The sequence below is a fragment of the Penicillium expansum genome (assembly GCF_000769745.1).
Source record: "Penicillium expansum strain MD-8 chromosome Unknown contig67, whole genome shotgun sequence".
NCBI classification, from domain to species: domain Eukaryota; kingdom Fungi; phylum Ascomycota; class Eurotiomycetes; order Eurotiales; family Aspergillaceae; genus Penicillium; species Penicillium expansum.
The window spans coordinates 1-22,995 of record NW_015971394.1 but is presented as its reverse complement, the minus strand read 5'-3'; the positions used below and the strand labels follow the sequence as shown (position 1 = coordinate 22,995).

Genomic DNA, 22,995 nt, shown 5'->3' with positions numbered 1-22,995 from the left:
TTGGGGCCTTGCATCAAAGGAAGGTTCATCTCAAGTATATGTTGTCATGTGCGGTACATGTGCAGCATGATGATGAAAGAGTGGGGAGTTGCTGCTAGGGTAAAAAAAAGAAACGAAACGCTTCTTTGTGTAAATTGCAATCAACACCACGATTATAAGAAATCGCGGGATATATAAAACGGAGAACCGCTTTGAGTCTCAGTTAAGGACGGTCGATGACTGCCTGTCGGGGCCACGCAATCACATGAGTGCATAACTCGCAGTGATAATTGGCTGACGTAATACTGCACCTTTAAGGTTATGTACATATCAAACGGCCGGACTATCCGATAATCCGAATCACGGGTTTGTGTTTTTCCTATTCGGAACAGAAGAACTGATGACTCAGCGCCCTCATTTGGCCCTCGGGGGAATCATAGGCGGAGATGGCCCCGTTGCTGTCGCATTATTCCAGTACAATCCGACTGCTTGGTTTTCTTCGCCATCAGCTGATGCATTCATGATCGATTTATTTCTTTGAGCTTTTTGGCCTCCTTTATATCTGCAACGTTTAATGGATTCTTAAATTGACGCCGTCGACCCCCGTTTTTCTTTACGATTGTTGATCTCCTGAGGCGTCATTGGAGACGTGTCAGGTTGGTCCCTCCGGACTGCACCCCCCCCATCTCCAGTCACGTTGGCAATCGAGAACAACTTTGCACATATGGCGCACCAAGCGACCGACAATGATTTGGAGTCATGGAATCCGGCATTACGGCCTGAGAACAATAACTCTTCTGCCACGATGAGCTCGATTCAGGGTAGTTTGTCGGATCCGATTGCGGCGGATGAGCCAAAGGACAAGTCCCTAGACGATATCGTGTCTCCACAGAGTGAGGATTTCTCTGCCTGGGATATGTCGGATGAGGTAGACGCGATTCAGCCTCAATACACGAGCTTGGACGTGCTAGTGAACAATGCATCACCAGTGGTGGACCAGGCTGTGTGCTTAGACACTGATTCCATCGATAAGAAGAGTCAAAAACCCGATGAGAATATTGAAGCGGCTCATACAACTATCGCGCCATCTATTGAGAATGCAGATACCGCCCTAAACCCGACCCTGCCAGAAACGCAGCCCACGCAGCCAGTTCAGACCGAAGCACCTCCAGATCAATCTGGTGCGGAGGCTAGTAATAGTTTCTTCACCACTATTGACGGGCCAGCCTCCGTTCAAACCGAAACCTTTGATACCGTTCCAGCTGTCGCGCTTGAACAAGAAACCACAGAGTCGACATTTGTGAGAGACGCTACACCTTCGATAGAGGAGCAAACAACGGCACCAGAAACTACGTCGGAAACTCTCAAACACGAATACACCACTCAGCCCACCCCAACTGAAGAACTGTTCCCACAAGCAGACGAGGGGAATACATATTCTGAGGATCCATGGGCCACCTTTGAGAAGGGCCTTAGCAATACTCTGCCCTCCAGCGAAGAGGCTACCCCTCTTAACAAAACTTCCCATACTATCCCAGAGTTTGTCTCAACCTCTACTCAAATCCAGGGTAGCGATGAGCCAAAGTTTGTTGAAGAAGCTGTTCGTCCATCGCCAGAGGAAACGGCATTTACGGGTGCGACATTTGACGAGGAGAGGACTGATATCTTCAACTCCACTGAAAATACTATCGCTTCGACCGAAAATGGGGAAGCTGATCTCGTGTCTCGCTCGATAAATGTTGAATCTGAGAATACCGACCCACCAGCTCCTATCGTGGAGGCCTTTACGCCGACTAACGAGGCCCATCCAGATTCAGCCGCAGCGGACGTGTATACCGCCACTCAGGATCAACCTTTCTGGACAGGCGAGTCGAGCGGTGAAGTCGACTCTGGCGAGGACGACTTTTTTAATCAACTCAACAGCCAGACAAAGCCTATCTTTGCGCCACCAGAAGCCGAGTCTAGGTTCGAGGAAGGAGTCCCATTGTTAGATGAGTCTACACCGGCTTCGCCTCAACGCCCACTGGAAGAAGATAAATCTATCGACAACGTATTTTCCAACGACGAGGACGATGCAGATGGCTTCTTCAGCTCGGCTCCAAAGCTAGAAGACAATAACGGCGATGAGGATTTCTTCGGCTCTACCTCAAAGGAAGAGGCCGAGGAGCAACCAGTTGTTCATTTCGCCCGAAAGAGCACGTCTCAGGTCTTGGAATCGGCTAGCTTTGCTCTTGACTCCCCGGTTAGTGACGCCTCGGCTGCAGCGCAGTTTGATGATGCACTGAAGGCTGCATCGTTGGAGCCCCAAACAACAGCCGACCCCTCGGAGGAAGAGCTAGCGGCACGGTGGGAAGCCGAGTTAGCCGATTCACCGGATGATGATCTGGCGGCTCGCTGGGAGGCGGCATTGGACGATGACGATATACTGCTGGAAACTGAAGCCGTTCAGCCTGCCTCTGCACAGGAGTATATCGATCAAAGCCATATTCAGCCTACGCACAATGGTTTGTCGGCTGGCTTTAACAGTCCGCTCCAGACTCCTCAGGCCGTTTCTCAGCCAAGGCCTGTTTCCAACATATACACACCCCATCAACCGTCCACTGGTGACCTATTGCAGGGTGTTCCTCTTCCAGGAACTGCCCCGCCAGCCACTGGAGCGATGCCATCATATTTCTCGCAGCCACCGCAGAACCCTGTGGCAACCCGGGGAGAGAGCTTTGCTGAACGGTCAAAAGAGGGCTATAAATCTCCTTATGACCTTCCGGATGATATCTCCCGACCCCGAAAGCCGGTCGCTACCCACAAGCCTGTTCCTCCAACAGTGACTAGTATGCTTCCACCTCCTCCCCCAGGTGTTTCTGGCGTACCGATTCCGGCTGCTGGCTTCTCCACTCCGGGAGCTCCCCCGTCATCTGTGTCCGCTCCTCCTGCGCCGAAGAATTTCTACGAGGAACTTCCTCTGGGGCCGCCAAGGTCTCGGCCTGCCAGCTCAGGTCGGTACACCCCTAATCCGCAGGCGGTGTCAACGATGACCGGGTCATCTCTTCCTCCCCCTCAGGTCCAATATCCTCCTGCCGCACTGCCTCCCCCACAGCATATCGCACTCCCAATTCAATCCACACTTCAGCCACCTGAACAGCTGGATCCGTATGCTAGTCTAGCATCGAGTGCCCCGGCCGGACCCCCTGCCATTGCAAGGTATTCTCCTCAACCTCCTGGCTTGCAAGCACCCCCAAAGCCACCTTCGTTACCGAGATATTCCCCTGCGCCCCCTCCTACCTCTTCTGTTCGCAACCGTTATGCCTCACAGCCACTTAATGTTCCTGGCCAAAATTTGCCTTTCCAGCCACGGACTTCAAGTCCGCTTGCACACCATGAAAAGATTTCTTACCAGCCTGATCAATCACACAAGCCACCATCTCTCGAGCCTGCAATCAATCTATCTCCGCCGCGCGGGCAAGGAGCTAGCTTTGGACAATTCCCACCTAGTGCTCCACAATATCTCAATGGTCCTGCCAGCCTGCCGCGGAGAGAAAGTGCAGGCTCACCTGTCCAGCCATCTCCGCCTCAAAGTCGCTACGCTCCTCAGGAATATCTCAATGAATTTGCCCAGCGTCTCGCGCCGGCTCAAGAACACGCCCCCCCTGCTCCCGCGACGAATGTATATATGTCTCCACCCCCTAGCGATATCCAGATGGGTCCACTTCGCAGGTCCCAGACTCAGTCACCTGGCCGGGACTTGACGAGCCCGCGTTCGTACGGACAGAACATCGACGCTATCCAACGGCCGGCTTCGGTGCAAGTTTCAGGCTCGCCGACTAAAACCGTGAATCCGTATGCTTCTGTGCAGGCTACTTCTCAAACCCGCGCTCCAACCCAGTACCTGGAATTTGTCGTCCCGAATGATGGACAAGAGCATGATCCTCTGGAGCGATGGAAGGGTGCTCCGATCTTCAAATTCGGGTTTGGCGGATCTATCGCATCTTGTTTCCCTAGGCACATTCCTCGCTACTCCGCTGGACAAGTGGCGCCAATGATTCAACCTACTCTTGGTGAACCGAAAATATCCCAGCTGAGCGAATGGCTGCCCTCTGCTGATAGCATTGTCCAGCACCCTGGGCCCCTCAAGGCAAAATCAAAGAAGAAGGATTTGATTGCTTGGCTTTCTAACAAGATTGCGGCCTTCGAAAATTCAGACCTTCTAAGCTACGAACAAGTGCAGTCCGATACGCGCAAACGCCAGGAGGAGAAAACTCTTCTCTGGAAGGTTGTCAAGCTTCTGGTGGAAAATGATGGTAATCTGGAGAGTTCCCCTGAAATCCAAAAGTCTCTCCGCCAGATCATCTTCCCCAACCTACCCAACCCCGATGCAGACGGAACATACACCAGCAGCTTAGCCGCCTCGGGAGGGTTTGCTTCTTCGGAAATGCCTTCGCAGCCTGATGCGCTTGATGCACAGTGGTTGGAGGAGCTTCGCCTACACTTGATCTGTGGTGATCGAGAGAAGGCTGTCTGGAGCGCTGTCGATCGACGTCTTTGGGGACATGCGATGATCATCTCATCCACCATGGACAAGTCGATTTCAAAACAGGTCGCTCAGGAGTTTGTCCGCCGCGAAGTCAGGTCCAAATCCGCAAACACCGAGTCACTTGCAGCCCTCTACGAAATCTTTGCTGGAAATATTGAAGAGAGTATTGATGAACTTGTTCCCCCTTCTGCCCGAGCAGGTCTGCAGCTTATTAGCAAGGCCGATGGCCAGGGCTCTACTAAGAATGCTCTCGAGGGCTTAGACAAGTGGAGGGATACCTTGGGACTGGTTTTGAGTAACCGAAGTTCTGAGGATCACCAGGCCCTGTTTTCCCTCGGCCGCCTGTTGACTTCTTATGGACGGACAGACGCGGCTCACATTTGTTACATCTTCTCGCGTGCTGCGGTTTTCGGTGGCCCCGATGATCCAAAGGCCAACATCACTCTCCTTGGTGCTGACCATCAGCGTTGCCCTTCTTCCTTGATGGATGAAGATGCTATCCTGCTGACTGAGGCCTATGAGTATGCTACGTCTGTTCTCGGTAACTCTCCAACAGCCCATATGCCACATCTTTTGGCCTTCAAGATCCTGAATGCCAGGTGCCTCGTAGACCAAGGTCGCAATCTAGAGGCGCAAGGCTATTGCGACGCAGTGGCAGCGGCATTGAAAGCAACCACTCGTCCCTCGCCGTACTATCACCAGCACCTCTTTGGGGAAGTTGAAGAGCTGTCTGCCCGTCTGCGTCAAACAACCAGTGATAGTGGCTCTTGGATCTCGAGGCCAAGCATGGAGAAGGTCTCGGGGTCCATGTGGGCTCGTTTCAATAGTTTCGTGGTAGGCGATGATAATGATGCTGCATCGACTGGATCCGGTAAGGGTGGCGAGCATGCGGAATTTGGTCCTTTCGCGAACGTGGCCGGTACCCCCACAATTAGCCGCTCACCTTCTGTATCTGACATCTACGGGTCTTATCCTGGAGCAGCGGCAGGAGCGCAGCCCATTCCTACAAGCGGCGCGTCCAAGTATCACCCATCGAGCCAATATGCGCCCAATGCCTCGCCTGAGCAGTTCAAGGGCCGATCTTCAATGGATTCTCAGAGATCTGCTTCCTACTTCCCCCCTGTTGGACAGCGTCGAAGCTCACAAGAACTTTCGCCCTCGATTGATCAACAGATGTCCTATGGAGCTCCAGTGTATGGGTCACCAAACGCGACTGGGTACCAAGCAACACCGCCCCAGTCTTCTTACGTTCCTCTTGCTCCGGTAGAAGAAGCTATGTCACCCACAGAAGCTCCCCCGGCTGCACAGCCTATGGTGAACGGCTTGTTTTACCAGCCCCCAGGACTATCCGCCACATCAAGCGAATCCCCATATTACCAAGGCCCCCCTGGTATGCCAGCTAGCACATCAGACTCAGAGTCACCCTACGCGCCTCCCGTTGCCGGCTCGTCTTATGAGCCGGTTTCTTACGAGCCCATTTCGGCCGGTGTAGATATGGGATATGCTGCCCAGGACGATGATCTGCCATCTCCTGCAGAGCAGCCAAAGAAGCAGTCAATTATGGATGACGACGACGATGATCTTGCTGCCCGGGCAGCGGCTATCCAAAAGGCGGAGAATGATCGCAAGACAAATGAAGCGTTCGCGAAAGCCGCCGAGGAAGATGGTATGTATCAACAACGCCTGTCTCTCAGCTCACTTGCTAACCTATCGTCTGCTGCAGCTAAGAAAGATGCCCAACAATCTGGAAAGAAGGGCTGGTTTGGTGGTTGGTTCGGCGGAGCCAAGAAAGAGGAAAACAACTCCGGTGGCGGTCCCATCAGAGCCAAACTTGGCGAAGAGAGCTCCTTTTACTACGACAAGGATCTCAAGAAATGGGTCAACAAGAAAGACCCCGGTAGTAGCACGCCGGTCCATGCCACCCCGCCCCCTCCCCGAGGATTCGCTCCCCCTAGTCGAACTGCGAGCTCGGGCAGCATACCACCAAATGGTGCACCTCCGATGCCCCCGATGTCGGTATCTGGGAGCCGGCCTCAATCCTCCTCAACCGCCGCCCCACCTTTCTTGTCCTCCAGCCCAGCCTTCTCTGGTCTTGCACCTCGGTCTGTTTCCACTGGAGCGGCTATGCCAACACCGCCCGGTAGTTCCAGCGGTCCCCCGCCACGGCCTTCTTCGTCCTTGACTCATGCCAGCTCAATCGACGATTTGATCGGTGCGCCCCAGGCGCGCAAGGGCAACACTGTTCGCGGCAAGAAGAAGGGTCGTTACGTTGACGTGATGGCCCAATGATCATCGGACTTCATCTGAATTCCCGATGATATAGTGCTTACCAGTCTCCCGACCAACTAAGTGCTATAATGTCCTTTTCTTTTGTTCTATTATGTTTGTTTCATCGTTATGCCTCTTATTTGTTACCACATGATTTCTTTGATGAAGCGCATCCCCCTACCCTTCAATAATACAACCCCCTGTTACTAGATTTGTCATTGCCCCAGCATCCTGCATGTGTCTTGTTTCTTGCCCCGGCAGACACGCCATCTCTCTGCATTCTCGCTCACTGAACGTCATCCGATGCCTTGCTTTTGCACATAGCTTGATCTTTGCTGTTCTTTGGCGCGACCTCATCCATGGAGTCAAGGGCTCGTACTCCTGGCACTATGTATATCACCCTCCTCCGCTTGCTGTTTTCTGGCCTGGCATTTCGTTGCTTGCTGGAATTTTCTGGAACTGGAGGTTTCTTCTTGCATGGCTTCTGACATGCACCTGTTTTAATAACGATATCTAATAATTCATTCCAATCTTTGAACACCTGAAATTTTGGAAAATAAAAATAAAAATTGTAGTTCAAGTTCCAGCACATTATCATGTGGTGAATGAATTGATATAATACTAAAACGTGAGTGTTAGAAGGCTTGGTTACTAGAGGAATGCGTTCTTGCAGCAATGTCAACTCACCGTTAAACAAGATTCCTCTCCATTTGGATTACCTGGAAGATAAACGTAAAGAACTAGTGCCATTTCATTGACGAAGCCTAACCGCAGCGAATGAGAAATTGGGTCAGTACTTGCACCAGCGAACAGCAATTCCAATTACACCACCAGCAAAAAACTCACAGGCAACAACCTTGGGGCTGAGTCTCCCAATACTAAGCACCCGACTCCAATCCTTTCCATCAATCCGTACCTTAGCCCAACCAGACTCGAATCCCTCACTTGCCTCCCGCTTCCGATTAAGCTCACTAGGCAGCTGGCTCATCTGCTCCTGGCTCATCTGCGCAGGGTCTAACGGCGGGTTCACGAGATCAGACCAGACACTCGCGATGCGCAGCTCGTCCGTAGCAATAGCCAGCCGTAGTGAACCATGCATATTAGCAGATAATTCAAGCTTGGGAGACGAGTTGGTGGACAGTGCCGTAGCAGCTGTGTTAGCGCCCGGCCCACTGAAAGAAACAGAGTGCATCCCCGGCGCTTCGGGCGCCATCACACCGGGCTGTCGGCTTTTACTATCTGTGGATGCAAGTTTTGTGAAGCGATCGGAGATGCTCTTCAACTGCGCTAGATTGGGTAGGATGATATGCACTTCGGGGTCTGGGCAGTGCGGCTCGTGCAGGCCTTCGACTGCTGACTCGTGGAGGATCTTGATGGGGATTTCTTGGGTGATCCATGTCTGGCGCTCGCGTGGTCCTCGATCACCTGTCGTATCGGCTGGAGCTTCTGGGTTTGAGTCGTCGCCAAAGCCATCTGCGTCATTATTGGTGGCCAAGGCTATGTTTCCCTCTGTCCATTCTGATGCGAGGACTGTTAGTGCTAAGAGGGGGGTTTTGTCTTTTTTAGTTAGGCGGAGCTGTGTATGTGTTGAGCCCCAGGCGGAACGCAGGGCTCGGTTTAGAACGCTGATGTTGACTTCGATGTTTATGGCGTCGGAATTAGATTCTAACTCGTAGGTCGTGTCGTCGAAAATGGTTCCCTGAAAAATAGTCAATATATAGATAACATGATCGAGGAGGTCATATCATTATACATACGACTGGTATTGATGCCCACACTTGTGTGCCTTGGTCGGGTATGATGGTAAAGCGGATGACTTCGTACTCCAGGCGCATCCAACATACCTTGCCCAGCGAGGACAGCGATGCGGTGAGCTCTGGTTTAGTTAGCTCAAATCCTTTATTTTAATGATTAGTCTTACTAGAGAAGGTCCGGCTGTCTCTTAATTGTGTTCGGAACCGCATTGTGTGAGTTAATGATGGAGGGAGGACCTCAGGATTCTCAAATAAAGTGCTTATCGCTATCGTCTATGGCAGAGATCACGATTTCACGTCGACAACTCTCTTCTCGCAACTTCGGAATAGCTTGATAGTATTAAATTTTACATATCCTCCGTATTGCAATCTTCTAGCTCACTCGGGTCAAGAGTCAAACTCGCAACCAATGCTGCTCCTACTCCAGACCCATCCTCGGCCGAGTTCAGAGCAATCATGTCCAACCTGTTTTCGTCCCAACCAAAGATATCACGAAGACCCTGGGTTACTCGTCCCTTCAACATACTATATTTACTGAACACCGAGCCGTCAACCCCAACGTGGCACTGACGGATCGCTTTCTTTTTGCAGATGGCCGCAATTCCACACGCGTAGAGACGCGCCGCACGCATCGCGATCAGGCCGATAAGAAGGCGACACGCCTTTAGTTCATCTAGCGACAGTTCCAGATTTAGGCTATCCATGAACTCCTCTTTCATGTCGGTTAGGCTCTCCGACATGTCCATCTCGACGGTAGATAGAAAGGACGTCTCCAATGAGTTCGCAGTCCGAAGACGTGAGACATCTTGCCCTTTGAAGAGTAAACCTGCCTCATGCATTTTCAGCATCACCAGGCGCAGCATCTCTCCTATATACAAACCAGCCACCATTTTCTCATAGATCTGCCTGCCTGGATGGGCGGACTCGTTGTCGATCTGTCGGTCAAATGGAGTCAAGGGCAGCACCTTACGCTCGTTATCAAAGGAACCGTACTCGGTGTTGATGATTACGGTTGCATCTTCGGGCAGTGCTGAATCGCGCAGCTTCGGTATCAACCGACATTCTTCCATGTACGCTGCATTGCAGCCAGTACTGAAGATACTACCAATCTTTACCTGCGGATCCCGGTAACGTGATGCAATGAGGGTCCCCGCTGTGTCGTTGATGAGGGCGACCAGTTTCACTGGGACGTTCTAGTTTGATCAGCCCCGGCTCTCTTGTTATTCAATGGGAACTTACTCTTTTTGCAAGTTCCTCTTCTAGCTGAGGTACCACATCGTGCCCTACCACTCCGGAAACATTGAAGTTTTTGGTCCAACGCTGCAGAATGCCGCTGCGGATAGACTTCTGCTCTACTGGGAATGAGAATGTGAACGCCAGCGGTATTGGGTTTGAATCAGAAGCACTAGTATCATTGTGACTCTCACTGAGGAACGATTTGATTCGGTCCGCAATGAATCCCCACAGGGCATCTTTTGTGGTTGTCTTGACTTCTTCTGGAAGCTTGTATTTTCGCTGACGTTGCTCGAAGTCTCTCTTTCCCGCGGAAAGACAGACATCACATACACGGATATTGGTTCCCCCCAGATCAACTGTGAGAATGCGTCCTTTCTCCTGACCTGTTGGATATCTCATGATCCATGTGACGTTCATAGGCTTCAATTCCCGCCAATATTCCAGTCAGCATCTACTCTATATTCACATTTTCTTGGGTCAATTGGTACTGACAATAGACCCACCCTCAACGGTAAGGCCTTTCTCCAATTCCTTAGCGAAGTGATCAGAGATCGTCTTCAACTTGGGCGGATCCAGCCAGAACCAATCTTCATATTTCTTAAGCTCCTTGGTGAGCTCTTCGGGTAGGCCTTCCATAAGTTCAGGGCGGTAGCGAAACCCTTGCATAATGATCGATGGCTTGGTAGAAGATACTTCTGCAGCTCTGCAACTCTGCAACTCTGCAACTTTTGGAGATTCTCGGAAATATTCCTTGGCTATGGGCGCAGGTGGGCCATCAGTTCCGACAACGCCATCATTACCGCATAGTGATAGTATAAATTGATCAAATCGGTAATTTGGGTTGATTTTAATAGATCAATATCTACTACGGAGTGTAAATAGGAAATAATTGGGCAAATATTCAAATATTACTCCTTGCGTCCATAGTTGAAGCTATTTTCAAATAGCTTTGTTTCCCCTTCCAGGAATTTTTTTTTTTCTATCGGCGTTCCTCACCGATTGAACATAGAAAATTGCTTTTTTTTTCAAGCCTCCGATATGCTTTCATCTTCCAAGTCATAGCGTATGAAAATGAATCAATGTATGTTGTAGTTCTTTTCCCCCATAGTACGGCGGATCACCCGGCGATGGTTCCTATCGGCAACTCCACTCAAGACCTTAGGGCCTTTCCCCTGATCAAAGATCTCCACTTCCAATTCTCCAAAATAAATTCAACTTCAGAAAATCTTCCGAAAACTATTGTTTTGATATCTTTGTGATCAGAAAGCCGGTCTTTCTATCCTTGTCGCTCATTTGTGCCCACTCTGGCACCATCCACTCTCTCCGCACCTCCCTCGCTTCTCACCTCTCACTTTTGTACATCGACCTCCCTCGTCAACCTCCGATCATTTTCCCATTTCTTTATTTTCTCGATTTCCAAGAGCTTATTGCTTGCCAAGTTCTGCACTTTCTTAAGACGCGCGTCTCAGCATGCGGGCTCGACAGTCCTCTTTCCCGCCCTCGTTCCGACGTCCGTCACTTACATGCCATCCTCGAGCCAGTCGAGGCTCCCTGTGACTTTACTCCCCCGACTTAAGCTGACCAGCTATTCGGCATGGCGACCAGTCGAATAAACCCGAATCGCCCTTCCATCGACCTCCCCCCCTCCCACTCCCAAAACAACTCGCGCTCAACCTCACTTGAAAGAATCCCTGGCTCCATCTACCAACAACTCGACCCTCTCCTCAGCAATCTCTCTCCCGAATCAACTCTTCAAGCCCTCACATCGACCGATGCCGTCCCTTCAAATGAACAAGCCGCCCATGATATTCTCTCACGAAGCATCTCTCAGGTGTCGCCGTCGGAACGCGCCCTAGGGATACGCGCGGCGGTAGCTGCCCAAAACTTGAATCTGTGGTACAAAGAGGTCCAATCATGGGATTGGCCAAATCAACGCGACGCCAAGGTTGGGATTGGCTTTATTCCTCCATCCGAATCGCACTCTGAGCAAAATCCCATCCCTTCGGGGCTCTTGGCCCCTCCTAGCAACACCCAGGCAAGCTACTATGGGAGCTTGTTAGCCAACGTGGTCGAGCGATATGAGAGGAGAGCCGATGAAATCCGGGATGGAATGGACGATCTTAACGTGGAAGAATTAAAGGAACACGTTTTAAACGCCCACATTCCATCTAGGTCTCGGCCCTCGTCCGCCACAAGCTGCGTATCCGTACCTCCGCCGCTCAGCTATGTACAGCTGAGCGACTTCACAGCCGTCATCACCGCGACCATCTTGCGAGCTCTCCCATACCTATCGCGACTGACCGCCCTACTCACCACTTGGGAAGTTCGCATTTTTGTCCTACGCCAAATTCCTGGTCTGTTGAGAGAGCTGAGCTTGACCCGCTCCGCCCTTGACTCCTCCCTCCAAGCCTTACGAACCCCACATTCTAGTGCCTCCGACCCGAGCAAATCCTCCGATGCATCCCTAGCTGTCGATCATGTTAAACTTGAGTCCGCAGTCGTGGCTGTCGGGAGGCGGATGGATCGAGTTCTCGACGCGTTGGAGGGTCGTCCAGATTCTTTGCCCGAAAAATGGATTGATGACTTAGAAGCCATTGAGTCCGACTTTGCCGTATGGGTGGTGGAGGCTGATAAATACAAGGTTCGCAACGCGTGGTTGCGGTCAAAAGCCGAGTCTGAAATGGCTGAGATGCGCGCAGCCGACCTCCAGCGCGCAGAGTCATTGAAGGAAACACGGCAGGACCTAATATCCGATACAGCTGTATCGGAACCTTCAGATGATCTCCCTTCTAATCAGGAGCACGCCATCGAACATGAGCCTGAACTTCAGTGTGCCCTTGAACTCCCGTCCGGTGACTCAAGGCCAACTGGCCCACAACTTGTTGAACAATCAACGATGCCTCTTGAACAGACGCCACTTCCTGCAGACTGCGTGGAAGGGGACGCCTCACCAAACCTACGACTCTTGACATCTCTATCGAAGTCTCCAATCGAAGAGAAGCAGGAAGATCTCACACCTGTGGTCGTGGCAGAGGACCTAGACACACCAACACAGTCCCATTTCCCACCAGCTCCTACGATTGGTCGAGAGCCCTTTCCAGCTCTTGCACATACGCCTTGTGCAATTGATCGCACGTTGGAAAACAAAGAAAACATTCCTCCGCCCGGGTTCCAACAGCTCGATGGACCTGTGTCATCTCCCACCCAAGCTTCGACCAGACCAAGTCCATTGTCCGAGCGTAGTGATCTGGCCGAGGATTCTTTCGTTCAAGAATCCACTGTACCTGAAAAGGAGGTCCAACTTCCTGAGGTTGTCGTTTCTGCTAGTGTATCCGCCGCAGAAGAGCTGAATGCTTTTGCTGATAGCAAAGACGCACCTCATGATACTGTGGCTGATGAAAAACACAATAACTCAGACGAGGAGGAAAAACAAGCTTCTCCGCACACCAAATCAACTGTGCTTACGCCTGAGCCTAAGAGCATCAGTTCTCCTGCTGCCCAAGGTCCTGAATTCCTGAGTGGGCCAAGGGAACAGAACCAGTGTGATACGCCGGCATCAGCAACTATTTCTCCTGTTCTCACGCCAAACAGGTCGGAAATCCGAGTCCCAAAATCGAGACCGTCTGGCAGGGCCTCCCAAATACCCATGGCTGTGGCATCGCCCAAGTCAATCTCGAATCGTACCCCCATCAAGTCTCACCCTCCACAGAATGAAGGGAAAGCAGAACCTTGTCAACGGACTGTTCGCAAGCCGTTACAGAGTCCCATTAAACTTTCCAAATTCCGCCCGGGGAAGCCTGATCTCGACAAAGATGGTACAGTGGTACATAATATTACGCATCGTCGTCGGACATCTACAGGATCTGTTGGCTCCTTGCTTTCGGACCATTCTTCCCTCATATCCAGCCCCGAGGTACCTGAGCCGCGCACTGATTCCTCTAATGTAACGCCCATTGGGACATCATCTCACCCGGGATCCATACACCCTCCTTCGCATGGGGACTATACCCTGAGAGAGGATCGTCTGCGTCGTTTGGAAAACCAGAAGCCTGATCTGCGAATCTCTTTCCAACAAAGTCGCACAGTCAGCCTACCCCTCGAGCGGTTCATCAACGAACGCCTGGGGTTGGGCCTAGGGAGCGAGTCGGCGCCAGGTGTGGCTAGTGTGAAACCGTCTAGGACTAGGACACGCTCTGTTACATCTGCCGACTTCCCCAACCCCCCAAAGGTATGTGAGCTCATTGTCCATTTGATTATATGCTCATCGCTAATTGATTGCCTTAGACAAGAAGCAAAATTACATTCCAGGATACTTCTGCTGCATCCATTCCACCGGTTCCACGTCTTCCTACTGGCCGTCACCAACTGTCCCGTGGAAAGTCTACAAGTGACTTGAACTCTCAAAATGAGATGGCAAAAATTGCGGAAGGAAACAAAAAGACATTTGGAATGAATTCTGCTCGAAGAGCCATGGAGCATCTTCTTCAGCCCAAGTCTGTCCGATGGCGGCAACGACTGACTGCCCATCCTAGTCTCGAAAGTCTGGGTGTGAAGAGGCAAGAGCTGTCATATGTAGAGGAGCATGAATCTGAGCTCACTGACTTCGGTTTCCGCCCTTCTTCGCCAACCAAACACAGCAAGCAACCGCGGGACCAGCTCGATGAAAAGATTAACTCCATTCTCAACTCGTTGCCTGGTCATATCCATATGGTCGACTCGAACCACGAAGGAGACACATCCTCATCATCGTCATCGTTGGACCGACGAGTGCGGTACAGATCCGAATCCCCCACTGGCTTGGCTCGCAGCAACACTCCTGCACCTTCTCTGACGCTGATGCCCGCTTCCCGGAGACGGCACTCTCATGCCTACAAAACAGAGGATAGCTGTGTCAAGCTCTATCACCTCCATCACGGGGGCCAGTCCGCACCGACCAAACTCTTCGTTCGCACCGTTGGAGAAGAAGGGCAGCGAGTGATGGTTCGTGTTGGCGGTGGATGGGCTGACCTTGGCGAATACCTTCGCGAATATGTTATTCATCACGGTCGCCGCAAGGTTTCTGAAACTCCTCGTGTGGAGGTGCAGGGTATAAAAACACGTTCATCGCCGTCTTACACTTCTCCGGGCACTATGTTGACCCCAGCTACGTCATATCTTGCCTCTGGCCGGGCAACCCCCTCCCGTCCACCATCCGTGCTCAGTGCCCGGCCCCCTTCATCCCTTACCGTTCACAAGAAACGACGAGCCTCAACCGCATCTGATGTAATGGGCAGTAGGGCAGTAACAACAGGCCACATATCCTCCTCCACCTCATCCCCACCTACCATTGCCCCTCTCCCCTCCTCGACCGGCAGACGCCTTTCAGTGTCTTCGGGCTATTCAGTCGGCGATGCTCACTCCCCCAACAACACCGCTACTACCTCCACGACCAACGAATCCCGTTCCACCCCATTGGGATTAGCTGGTCCCAAACCACGTGCTCGGTACGAATCCATGAGCCCAGAGGGTGAAGCCTGGGTTGCAGATGTCCTCCAAAAGACCCGCCGCTCCAGTTCCCATAACCCACCCCAGTTCGCACTCAGTATGCCGCCCAACCACGATTCCGATGACCGATTTGAGATTGGTGACGGCAGTGTGGTTGGACACTTTTTACCCAAAGTCCGCAGCGTTGGCGACATTGGATCTATCGGCACAAGCAGGCGTGTCGTGCTGAAAGGTCTTGGGTCTCGCAGGCCGTGAACTTCGACAAAAGTGATCCTTCGCATATAAACTGATCTTTTTGATTCCCCTATTTTTCCCTGTTCTTATTTCCCTACTATATCTGTTATGGATGGGTCTGCATTTATTTTTCTTCGCGTTATCCTGGGCCCTAGGCTCTTGGACATATGGACATTTGGCGGTACATGTTTGGCGCCGTCCTTTGTGATATCTCGGGGTTTTCTTATCTCTTCTACTTGCATCAGCGTGGCGAATCTGTTCTCAATTGTTTTTGTGTTTGATTCGGGATTTGGTGTGGTGTTAGAGCTCAACAATACCCTACAGTTATTTGGTTGATAGAGTGATCTTTGCATTTACAGATAGTTGACATACATATTGCATTGCTTTTTTATATACACTACGCCTTATATAGTAATTCAAAGATTTATTTTTGCAGTTTGATGTGTGATATCTCGACCCCCGAGTCTACTAGTTGGAAAGATCGGTGGGTAATGGTATAGAGTGTAGCCCTCCCAAGACGTTGAGGTCGTTTTGTAGGGCGTGACCAACAAGTATAGTGTTATCATCCATGTATTGAAAAAGCATGGGCCAAGTTGCTTGTCAATCTTGAATCGAAGCCTTCATATCAGCATCGGTGATGCCGCTCTATCTGATATACCAGTTCCGTACAGTGTGGATAAGCACTTCATACCGAGGCGTTCGTATTCCACCTCGCGATGCCATGACCTCATCCTATATTCGTTAGTCATAATACTTGATAAGATTAATGAGGACTCACACTAGGAGGCATCGAAATTTGAGGTTGAACTTGGAGCTGTAAGGTAGTAGCTTCGGTCTCTTCGGCTGCCTCTCGGAGAGCATATATATGCACACTTAGCGTAGCGGCTCGCGCAATGGACCTCGTGGTCTCGCTTCTATCTAGACGGCAGTAGCCTCGCCTTCTCTAATTATACTGGCTGCAATCGTAAACACTGAATAAGTTCAGTGTAGACTCACCTGAGGCATGTTGAAGGGTTGATAAAGATTTTGATAGAGAATGTGTGATAGGACTTTCGAGTGTGATGAGTTGGTGGAAGGCTGAAGTAAGTAGAGGGTGGTGAAGAGAGAAGAAGAATGAAAGAAGGTAGAAGGGGAGAGGAGCATTCAATATAGCAAACGGGCGAGTATAAGAGAGTTTGTATTTATATTTTTGATAGAGAACCTCGACGATAGTAACAAATGTCTCGAGCACTGTTGAAAAGCCTCTCCACACCTGCGCCGGTGGCTGGGACAGAAAGCAAGTCTCGCGCAAGTCGAGAAAGAACAGGGAACTTGCTCTCGTGCTCCTTCCAGTAAATTTGCGAGGTTACAGGAACATTCGCTATTAGAAGTCAGTCAGTCGTTCTAGCGCAGTGTGTCAGTCGCTCGTACCCTCTTTAAGATACTGGTCCACTTCATCATACTCTGTTCCTTCATCGAGCATTGATGCATCCAGGGGTTCAAGTAGCCGATCAAGCTCCGAGCTATGTAAAGTGGAAGAGCGCTGTACCGTGCGGAATAACAGCTCTGGGCTCTGCTGCTGATACTGTGTGAAACATGCTCGCAAGTATTCACAGTATCTTTTTGACGTATCTTCATGGCAAGTAGAGGACTCTCTATCATCGAAAGCACTCAGTTTATATTGCGGAGCGAGTAATGTTCCGGTGCCATAGAGAAAACCGTGATCGCGGTAGGTCTTTTCATAGTACTCTTTCAGCTTCTGCCTTGCAACGAGCAAAGCGCTATACATGTCCTTCTTCCAGGGTGTTACCTTTCTTCTTAATTTTCGATTCGACCTTTCAATATGCTCCAGAAGCTTCCTGTATACGAGGAACACACTGTGGATTGTAACGTCTCTAGTCTTCATCAAAGCCATGGTGAACCGAAAGAACGGTTTGGTCAAATGAACCAGGTAGTCGATTTGCCTCCATTCGATATTAGTAACCTTGAACTGCGAGTATTCATGATCACAGCAGTATCTGTTGATGACATTCCTGAGCCGGCACGTACGGCGAAGCATCAGAAACGTCGAATTCCAGCGTGTTTGAACATTATGCAACGGGAACAGCCGGGTACCACCTGATTGGAGGCACAGAAAGGCATCTCGCCGTTGTGGACTCGCGTTGACAAAAACAGCAAATGATCGAATCTACTTTTATTAGTGCTTCATACACATTGGTAGTCAATCAGAGAGAATCCGGGCTTACTTTAGTTAGAGTGTGAGCCACGTCTCTATGGTTGACCGAATCTTTCAACCCATTCATTCGCTTGGGTGTCAGACTAAAACGTTCTTATCTCTTTGTTCCGGGGTGCTGCTTTGATATACCCCAAAAGTTGTTTCAGGCAAAGCTGAATCACATGAGCCATACAAGGAACTCGAACTATTGATTCTCTGGAACCAATTGCACCGGTGGAGATCAGTCTCTCTTGCAAGGCTCGTATAAGAGTTTCGTTATTGGCCGCATTATCTGTAGTGACGCTAAAGATACGATCCAGGAGTTTCCGGTCCTTCAGTAGTTGGAGCAAAACATCACTGAGGTTACTCCCAGTGTGAGGTCCATGTAGCGGTTCAAACCCAAGAAGCATTTCTCGATAGTTCCAGTCCTTGTCAATGAAGTATACTGTGATTGCCATGAAGGCCTGTTGGAATGGGCTGGTCCAGCAATCTAGGGCAAGTGATACCTTAGCATTTTCAGGCAGATCTTGTAACTGTGACTCCTGCTGAACGGCAACTACCTCTCGAAGTCGCCGTCGTAGGGTCTTCGCCGACGGAATTTCCAGTTCCCCGGGACCAGAGTGTAAGAGGTTCAACCGTCTTTGGAACACGGGATTCTCCAGTCTGAAATGGCAGCCGGAGGCAAGTAATAGTTTTCAGCAACTGCTCCTCAAATTCAGATGTTGTGACTCTTTCTGCGCTAAGTGAAGCACTAGTGGAATGATTTTGTAACGAATCAGAGAGTAAGGTTTGACGGGATCTTCTCTTTTTCCCGCGGCGACAAGTATTGGATTTCTGGTGTCTGCCCATGGCGCTTGTACCATTTTCCCTGTGCTGTTGATGGTCAAGTAAAGTAAGACAGGCTTGACAAAAGACTCGTAGACGCCCAGTATCGATATCAGCTACTTGGTCAAAGTGCTTCCAAACGTCGGCATGACGCGATTCGGTGGACCATTTTATCTGAGATTGACCATCTCCGTTGAGCTTTTGACCGTACTCCGTTGTTTCCCACCATCCTAGGAACTCTCTCTCTAGGCTCGGTTCGTACAAGATCCAATTCTTGATTCTTTGAGGCCCCACACGCCTTAGCGTTCCCGGGGGTCTTCGAGTGATTAAATCGTAGTTATTATGAGGTCTAGGGAAAGGCTATAGGCTGTCTTAGCATACCTGTTGGTGGTCTCACAATGTTCAGGGGCAGGATATTCTCTCACAGAGGACTGAATGTCAGAGTCCAAGAATGCATCAGATGATGGCTCAATGGAGAGCAGAGGACTGAAAGCCTGATGTAATGATCGCGACGACGAGGAGGAGGAAGAAGAAGCCATACTCAGGAGGCGTACCATCAGGCGTGGGTATGGATTTTTTCCATTGTGAAAATTTGGAAATTGGACTTTGTTGGGGTCGCGTCGTGCGTTTGGATCTATCTACTTTTGCGACGCGTATGTAAACTTGCGGGTACCCAAAACCCAACCCAGCCCAGCCCAGCCCAGCCCAAAACGGACATGACTTTGTCGGTCGGCCTGACTTGGCTTCTAGGACTTGGAATGGCGGGAAGAATTCGTGTCACGGGGTCAAAATTCCCAGTCATTCAATCCCCAGTCATTGATGTTATAGTTAAACTTATACGAAAGCTAGATCAGGACGTAACCATGCAATAAACATTCATTACGGACGCAGTTCCGGTACTATTCTCTAGCTTGTCAATGTTTCTTCATAGTACGAACCCTTTCACCGCTTGCATGGTTCAGGATACGGTACTATACTAATCTAAGAAGGAACTGGGGTAGTGGGCACCATGGGAGACTCTCCGGGTTGAAGACCACTAAAAGGAAGGACAGCAGGATCGTATAGTACAACGCCATTCTCGCGGATGCTTCTGCCAGGGATCAATACCTTCTCCGAGGGAAGGTCATAGATCCCCGGCCTTTCATTCAAGCAGACCGTCGCGTAGTACCCGGTGGAGTGATTCAAGTCGGCAAAAACGCACCATCCTTTTGAAGAACAGACTGCCGACGGCATCCGCATGCTGCGATTTCGGTCCCTATAGCTCCGGCCCCTTGTCCATGGTTTAACCGTTTTAGTACACAACTCAGCATCTTGGGATTTACGGTAGCCGGTAAGTCGTCTTCCGATCGAAGTTCATTATTGGCTAGAATTTTCATGATGTGCATGGAAGCAGAAATCTCTAGTAATCCAGCACTTGAGTTTTGGACATCTGAACCTTGGAAGTCACTGGCGAAGTTTGGCAGTGCACCAAGATATATCCAAATGAACTTTCTGCTGCCCCTGCTCTATCTTAACCCCAAGACACGCCTTTTTTCATTCCACAATTCGCACTTGGCTAATATGTGAGCCCGTGCGGATCGCAAAGATCATTTTCTTTGCCCCACAGATTGACGAAGATCAAATGTAGATGCACTCGGTGTTGAGCAGGGATCTCTCTTGAAAATTGTTCAGGTGTCAAAATGTCATGATTTAATTTAGGACTACCTCTTTAGCCAACTCCAGGCGCAAACGTTTGAATGTAGATAAATATTGGAACGATTGGGGTTACGAGTGGAATTCCATCGAGGTGAATAGGTACTTCAATGAATTAATACCTCGAACAGAACGATCCACGCATAACATCGACACGCCAATTATCGGGAATCTGCTGTGCACACGCCAAAACCTCCTGGTAAGTGAGTCCATCGATGTTCTTAAGAGTGGTATCGGCCCCATTCATGCATAAGACCCGAATTGCGCTCATCTCACAGTTCCGCGCCGCTTTATGCAAAGGCGTCTCACGAAGACATAGGTCTTGAGCGTTTATCGATGCACCTTTTTCTAACAAACTGAAAATACCATCTACCCATCCCCGGGCGGCAGCTAGATGGAGACAAGAGATATCCTCGGCCATTAAAGCATTAGGATCGGCCCCACTTGCTAGAAGGATCTTCAGCGTGTTTCCCTCTCCAAGCCGCGTGGTCCAATGTATTGGATATGCATCTGGATAGTAACAATCGAATACTGGAACGTCCAGTAATGCTCCATAGTCAAGAAGCACATACAACAAGTCGATAGATTTGCCATTTGAACATTCATGTATAGGTGCCCAGCCCTGATACACAGTCAGCGATATGGATATCAAGGTCTTCCTTCAATCGGAAACTTACGGAATGGAGGTTTATCCCATTCACATCTGCGCCTGCTTCGAGCAATATCTTGGCCATCTCAGGATTGTTTTTAAAACAAGCCTCCTGTAGAACAGGTCGGCCAGCACTGTTTCGCGCATTGGGATTAGCTCGATGCTGCAGCAGAAGCTTGACAATTTCGATATGATCCCCGACAACAGCCCAGTGAAGCGGGAAACGACCACTCCTTACTATTGCACACCCCTCAAAACCCTCGCCTTGTTGTTTGCTTAAACTATATTGGCGAATGTTGACATTAGCCCCATGGCTAAGGAGAAGTTTAGTCATTTGGAGATTGCCGAGCTCAGCTGTGATCGAGAGAGCGGTTCGCCCAGTCAAAGGATCCTGGGTATCGACATCGATACTACCCAACATCATCTCTACCGAAGCTAATGCATCATTCCTTACTGCGTCTAAAAGGGATTTAGCGTGCTGAGGACCCTTGAGCTTTGCATGCCTTGCGGGCAAGGGCATTGTGTTTAGGTCGAGATACACTTCCTGGGTCATCTTGGTGTATCGAAGAAAAGCCGACCCAGCATCATCATCGAACCTTTGGATGCCGTTCACTTGGTTGATGAACTGGTCTTTGGGCTGGCCTTTGCTCATCACGGAGTGTATTCTGAATGTAAGAAGCCTTGGGGAGGTTAGACGGCTAACGGTAAATTCTCAGGGAAGAGGTCGGTTCGTACAGCGTCAGAGTTCCCATAGCATCTGAGAAGATTCCTTTGCTCGCTTGGAAGCGTGCTAGCAAGGCATAAACATCTTTTTTTGCGAAGTGCCACTTCGCAAACTTCAGTTGAAAGCGTCTTGGGGGCTCAATATCCAGGGTTCCTTCCGATGATGGCAAGGAAACTCTAAAACTTTGCAACTTCTTGTGAATCTCTTCACACACTTCTTTACAGTTCGTCATAGGAAGCAGAAGTATTTCCAACAATTCATCAATTTCGATGTCCCTTTTCACAATAACCATCACATCTTCCGAATTCAAAGCGGCTTGAAGACTTATCACTAGCGAATTGAAGACGCTGATATCACGGTCGAGAACCATAATCTCTCGAGGTGCGTCTTTTATGGTTGTGAAAAGCTTGTGAAGCGCCGAAGACGCCTTGAGTGAAGTTTCTGCGATCGCAAGTACAGCGGAAACTGTCCCCAGAACTTCAGCCATTGTGCGTATGTCGTTATAGAGTTCGGATTTTATGGGATGGGTAGGATTGTATTCGTGTTTGCTTCGATAGGCGAGATCACATAACGAATACAAATATGTCTCAGGTTGACGACTTCTGACTCTGCACGTCACAGTCAGCTGAGGGGCTCATCTCGGGGAATCTTTTAGCCATCAGAGTACGGTGGGCGCAAATATGACAAGTCATGTGAACGCGCTAACGTTGTGTAGTTAGCCCATTAAGGAGACATGCACTACAGAGTACATGTACTAGTTTCAGGAAGTATTGTAGTCTCCCAACGCCCCTGGCATGCACGCCGGGTAACTGCTCTCGTCAAGCAGTTGAGACGATGGATCTCTACCTTCTCGTGGTGTCCGGCGTCAGTACCCTCCTATTCCGTGGAGGGGGAAACCAGAAGAATCCGCGTGGGTGAATAGGCTTGAACACCCTCTGAGATCGCGAGACACCAACGAACCTGAACCAGGAAACTAAACGAAGACAGCACGCAAAATACGAAACAATCAAATGGAAACACGGCGTTGAGCGGCGAGGGGGCAAAACAACTACTACTTTATTATAGTACTTTTAAAGACTAAAGAGATAGTAATATATTATATTTTTAGTATTTATAATACTTTCTTTAAATACTTTAGAGAATTAATTATATAACTTACTTTAAAAATTATACTTTAAAAGAAAGTAATATTATAAGCCCTTAATACTAAGATAGTAAAGCTTATCTCTTATTATATAAAGATAAAAGAGATTTATAATAGTCTTTATATAATTAGAATAATTCTTATATCTTAGTATAAGCTTTACTTCTTTTTAAGTAAGATATAAGGTATATTAAAGAATAATATAAACTAAAGTAATTAGTATAAGTAGACTGCGACATCGCCCATGGACGGGCCCTACCCTTAGGGCCCATTGTCCATGGACA

The 22,995-nt window shown here is 49.7% G+C and overlaps 6 protein-coding genes across 6 annotated transcripts; 2 read left to right on the top strand and 4 right to left on the bottom strand.

Annotated features, from left to right (window-relative positions):
* Positions 1-703: 703 nt before the first annotated feature.
* sec16 (COPII coat assembly protein SEC16) lies at positions 704-6,796 on the top strand (the record flags this gene model as incomplete). Its single annotated transcript, XM_016739774.1, has 1 exon — positions 704-6,796. The coding sequence occupies one exon, from the start codon at positions 704-706 to the stop codon at positions 6,794-6,796; it is 6,093 nt and encodes a 2,030-aa protein (XP_016596444.1).
* A 265-nt stretch (positions 6,797-7,061) lies between these two features.
* PEX2_024980 (uncharacterized protein) lies at positions 7,062-7,367 on the bottom strand (the record flags this gene model as incomplete). Its single annotated transcript, XM_016739773.1, has 1 exon — positions 7,062-7,367. The coding sequence occupies one exon, from the start codon at positions 7,365-7,367 to the stop codon at positions 7,062-7,064; it is 306 nt and encodes a 101-aa protein (XP_016596443.1).
* A 198-nt stretch (positions 7,368-7,565) lies between these two features.
* Positions 7,566-10,431, bottom strand: PEX2_024970 (Hexokinase, N-terminal; the record flags this gene model as incomplete). Its single annotated transcript, XM_016739772.1, has 5 exons — positions 7,566-8,474; positions 8,533-8,651; positions 8,912-9,722; positions 9,769-10,148; positions 10,269-10,431. The coding sequence occupies 5 exons, from the start codon at positions 10,429-10,431 to the stop codon at positions 7,566-7,568; spliced, it is 2,382 nt and encodes a 793-aa protein (XP_016596442.1).
* A 928-nt stretch (positions 10,432-11,359) lies between these two features.
* PEX2_024960 (GAS2 domain protein) lies at positions 11,360-15,504 on the top strand (the record flags this gene model as incomplete). Its single annotated transcript, XM_016739771.1, has 2 exons — positions 11,360-13,993; positions 14,050-15,504. The coding sequence occupies 2 exons, from the start codon at positions 11,360-11,362 to the stop codon at positions 15,502-15,504; spliced, it is 4,089 nt and encodes a 1,362-aa protein (XP_016596441.1).
* Positions 15,505-16,128: 624 nt separating this feature from the next.
* PEX2_024950 (HAT dimerization) lies at positions 16,129-17,377 on the bottom strand (the record flags this gene model as incomplete). The annotated part of the gene is made up of 4 exons (XM_016739770.1): positions 16,129-16,215; positions 16,262-16,401; positions 16,736-16,843; positions 16,894-17,377. The coding sequence occupies 4 exons, from the start codon at positions 17,375-17,377 to the stop codon at positions 16,129-16,131; spliced, it is 819 nt and encodes a 272-aa protein (XP_016596440.1).
* Positions 17,378-20,309: 2,932 nt separating this feature from the next.
* PEX2_024940 (ankyrin repeat domain-containing protein) lies at positions 20,310-22,054 on the bottom strand (the record flags this gene model as incomplete). The annotated part of the gene is made up of 3 exons (XM_016739769.1): positions 20,310-20,816; positions 20,872-21,523; positions 21,579-22,054. The coding sequence occupies 3 exons, from the start codon at positions 22,052-22,054 to the stop codon at positions 20,310-20,312; spliced, it is 1,635 nt and encodes a 544-aa protein (XP_016596439.1).
* Between the last annotated feature and the right edge of the window lie 941 nt (positions 22,055-22,995).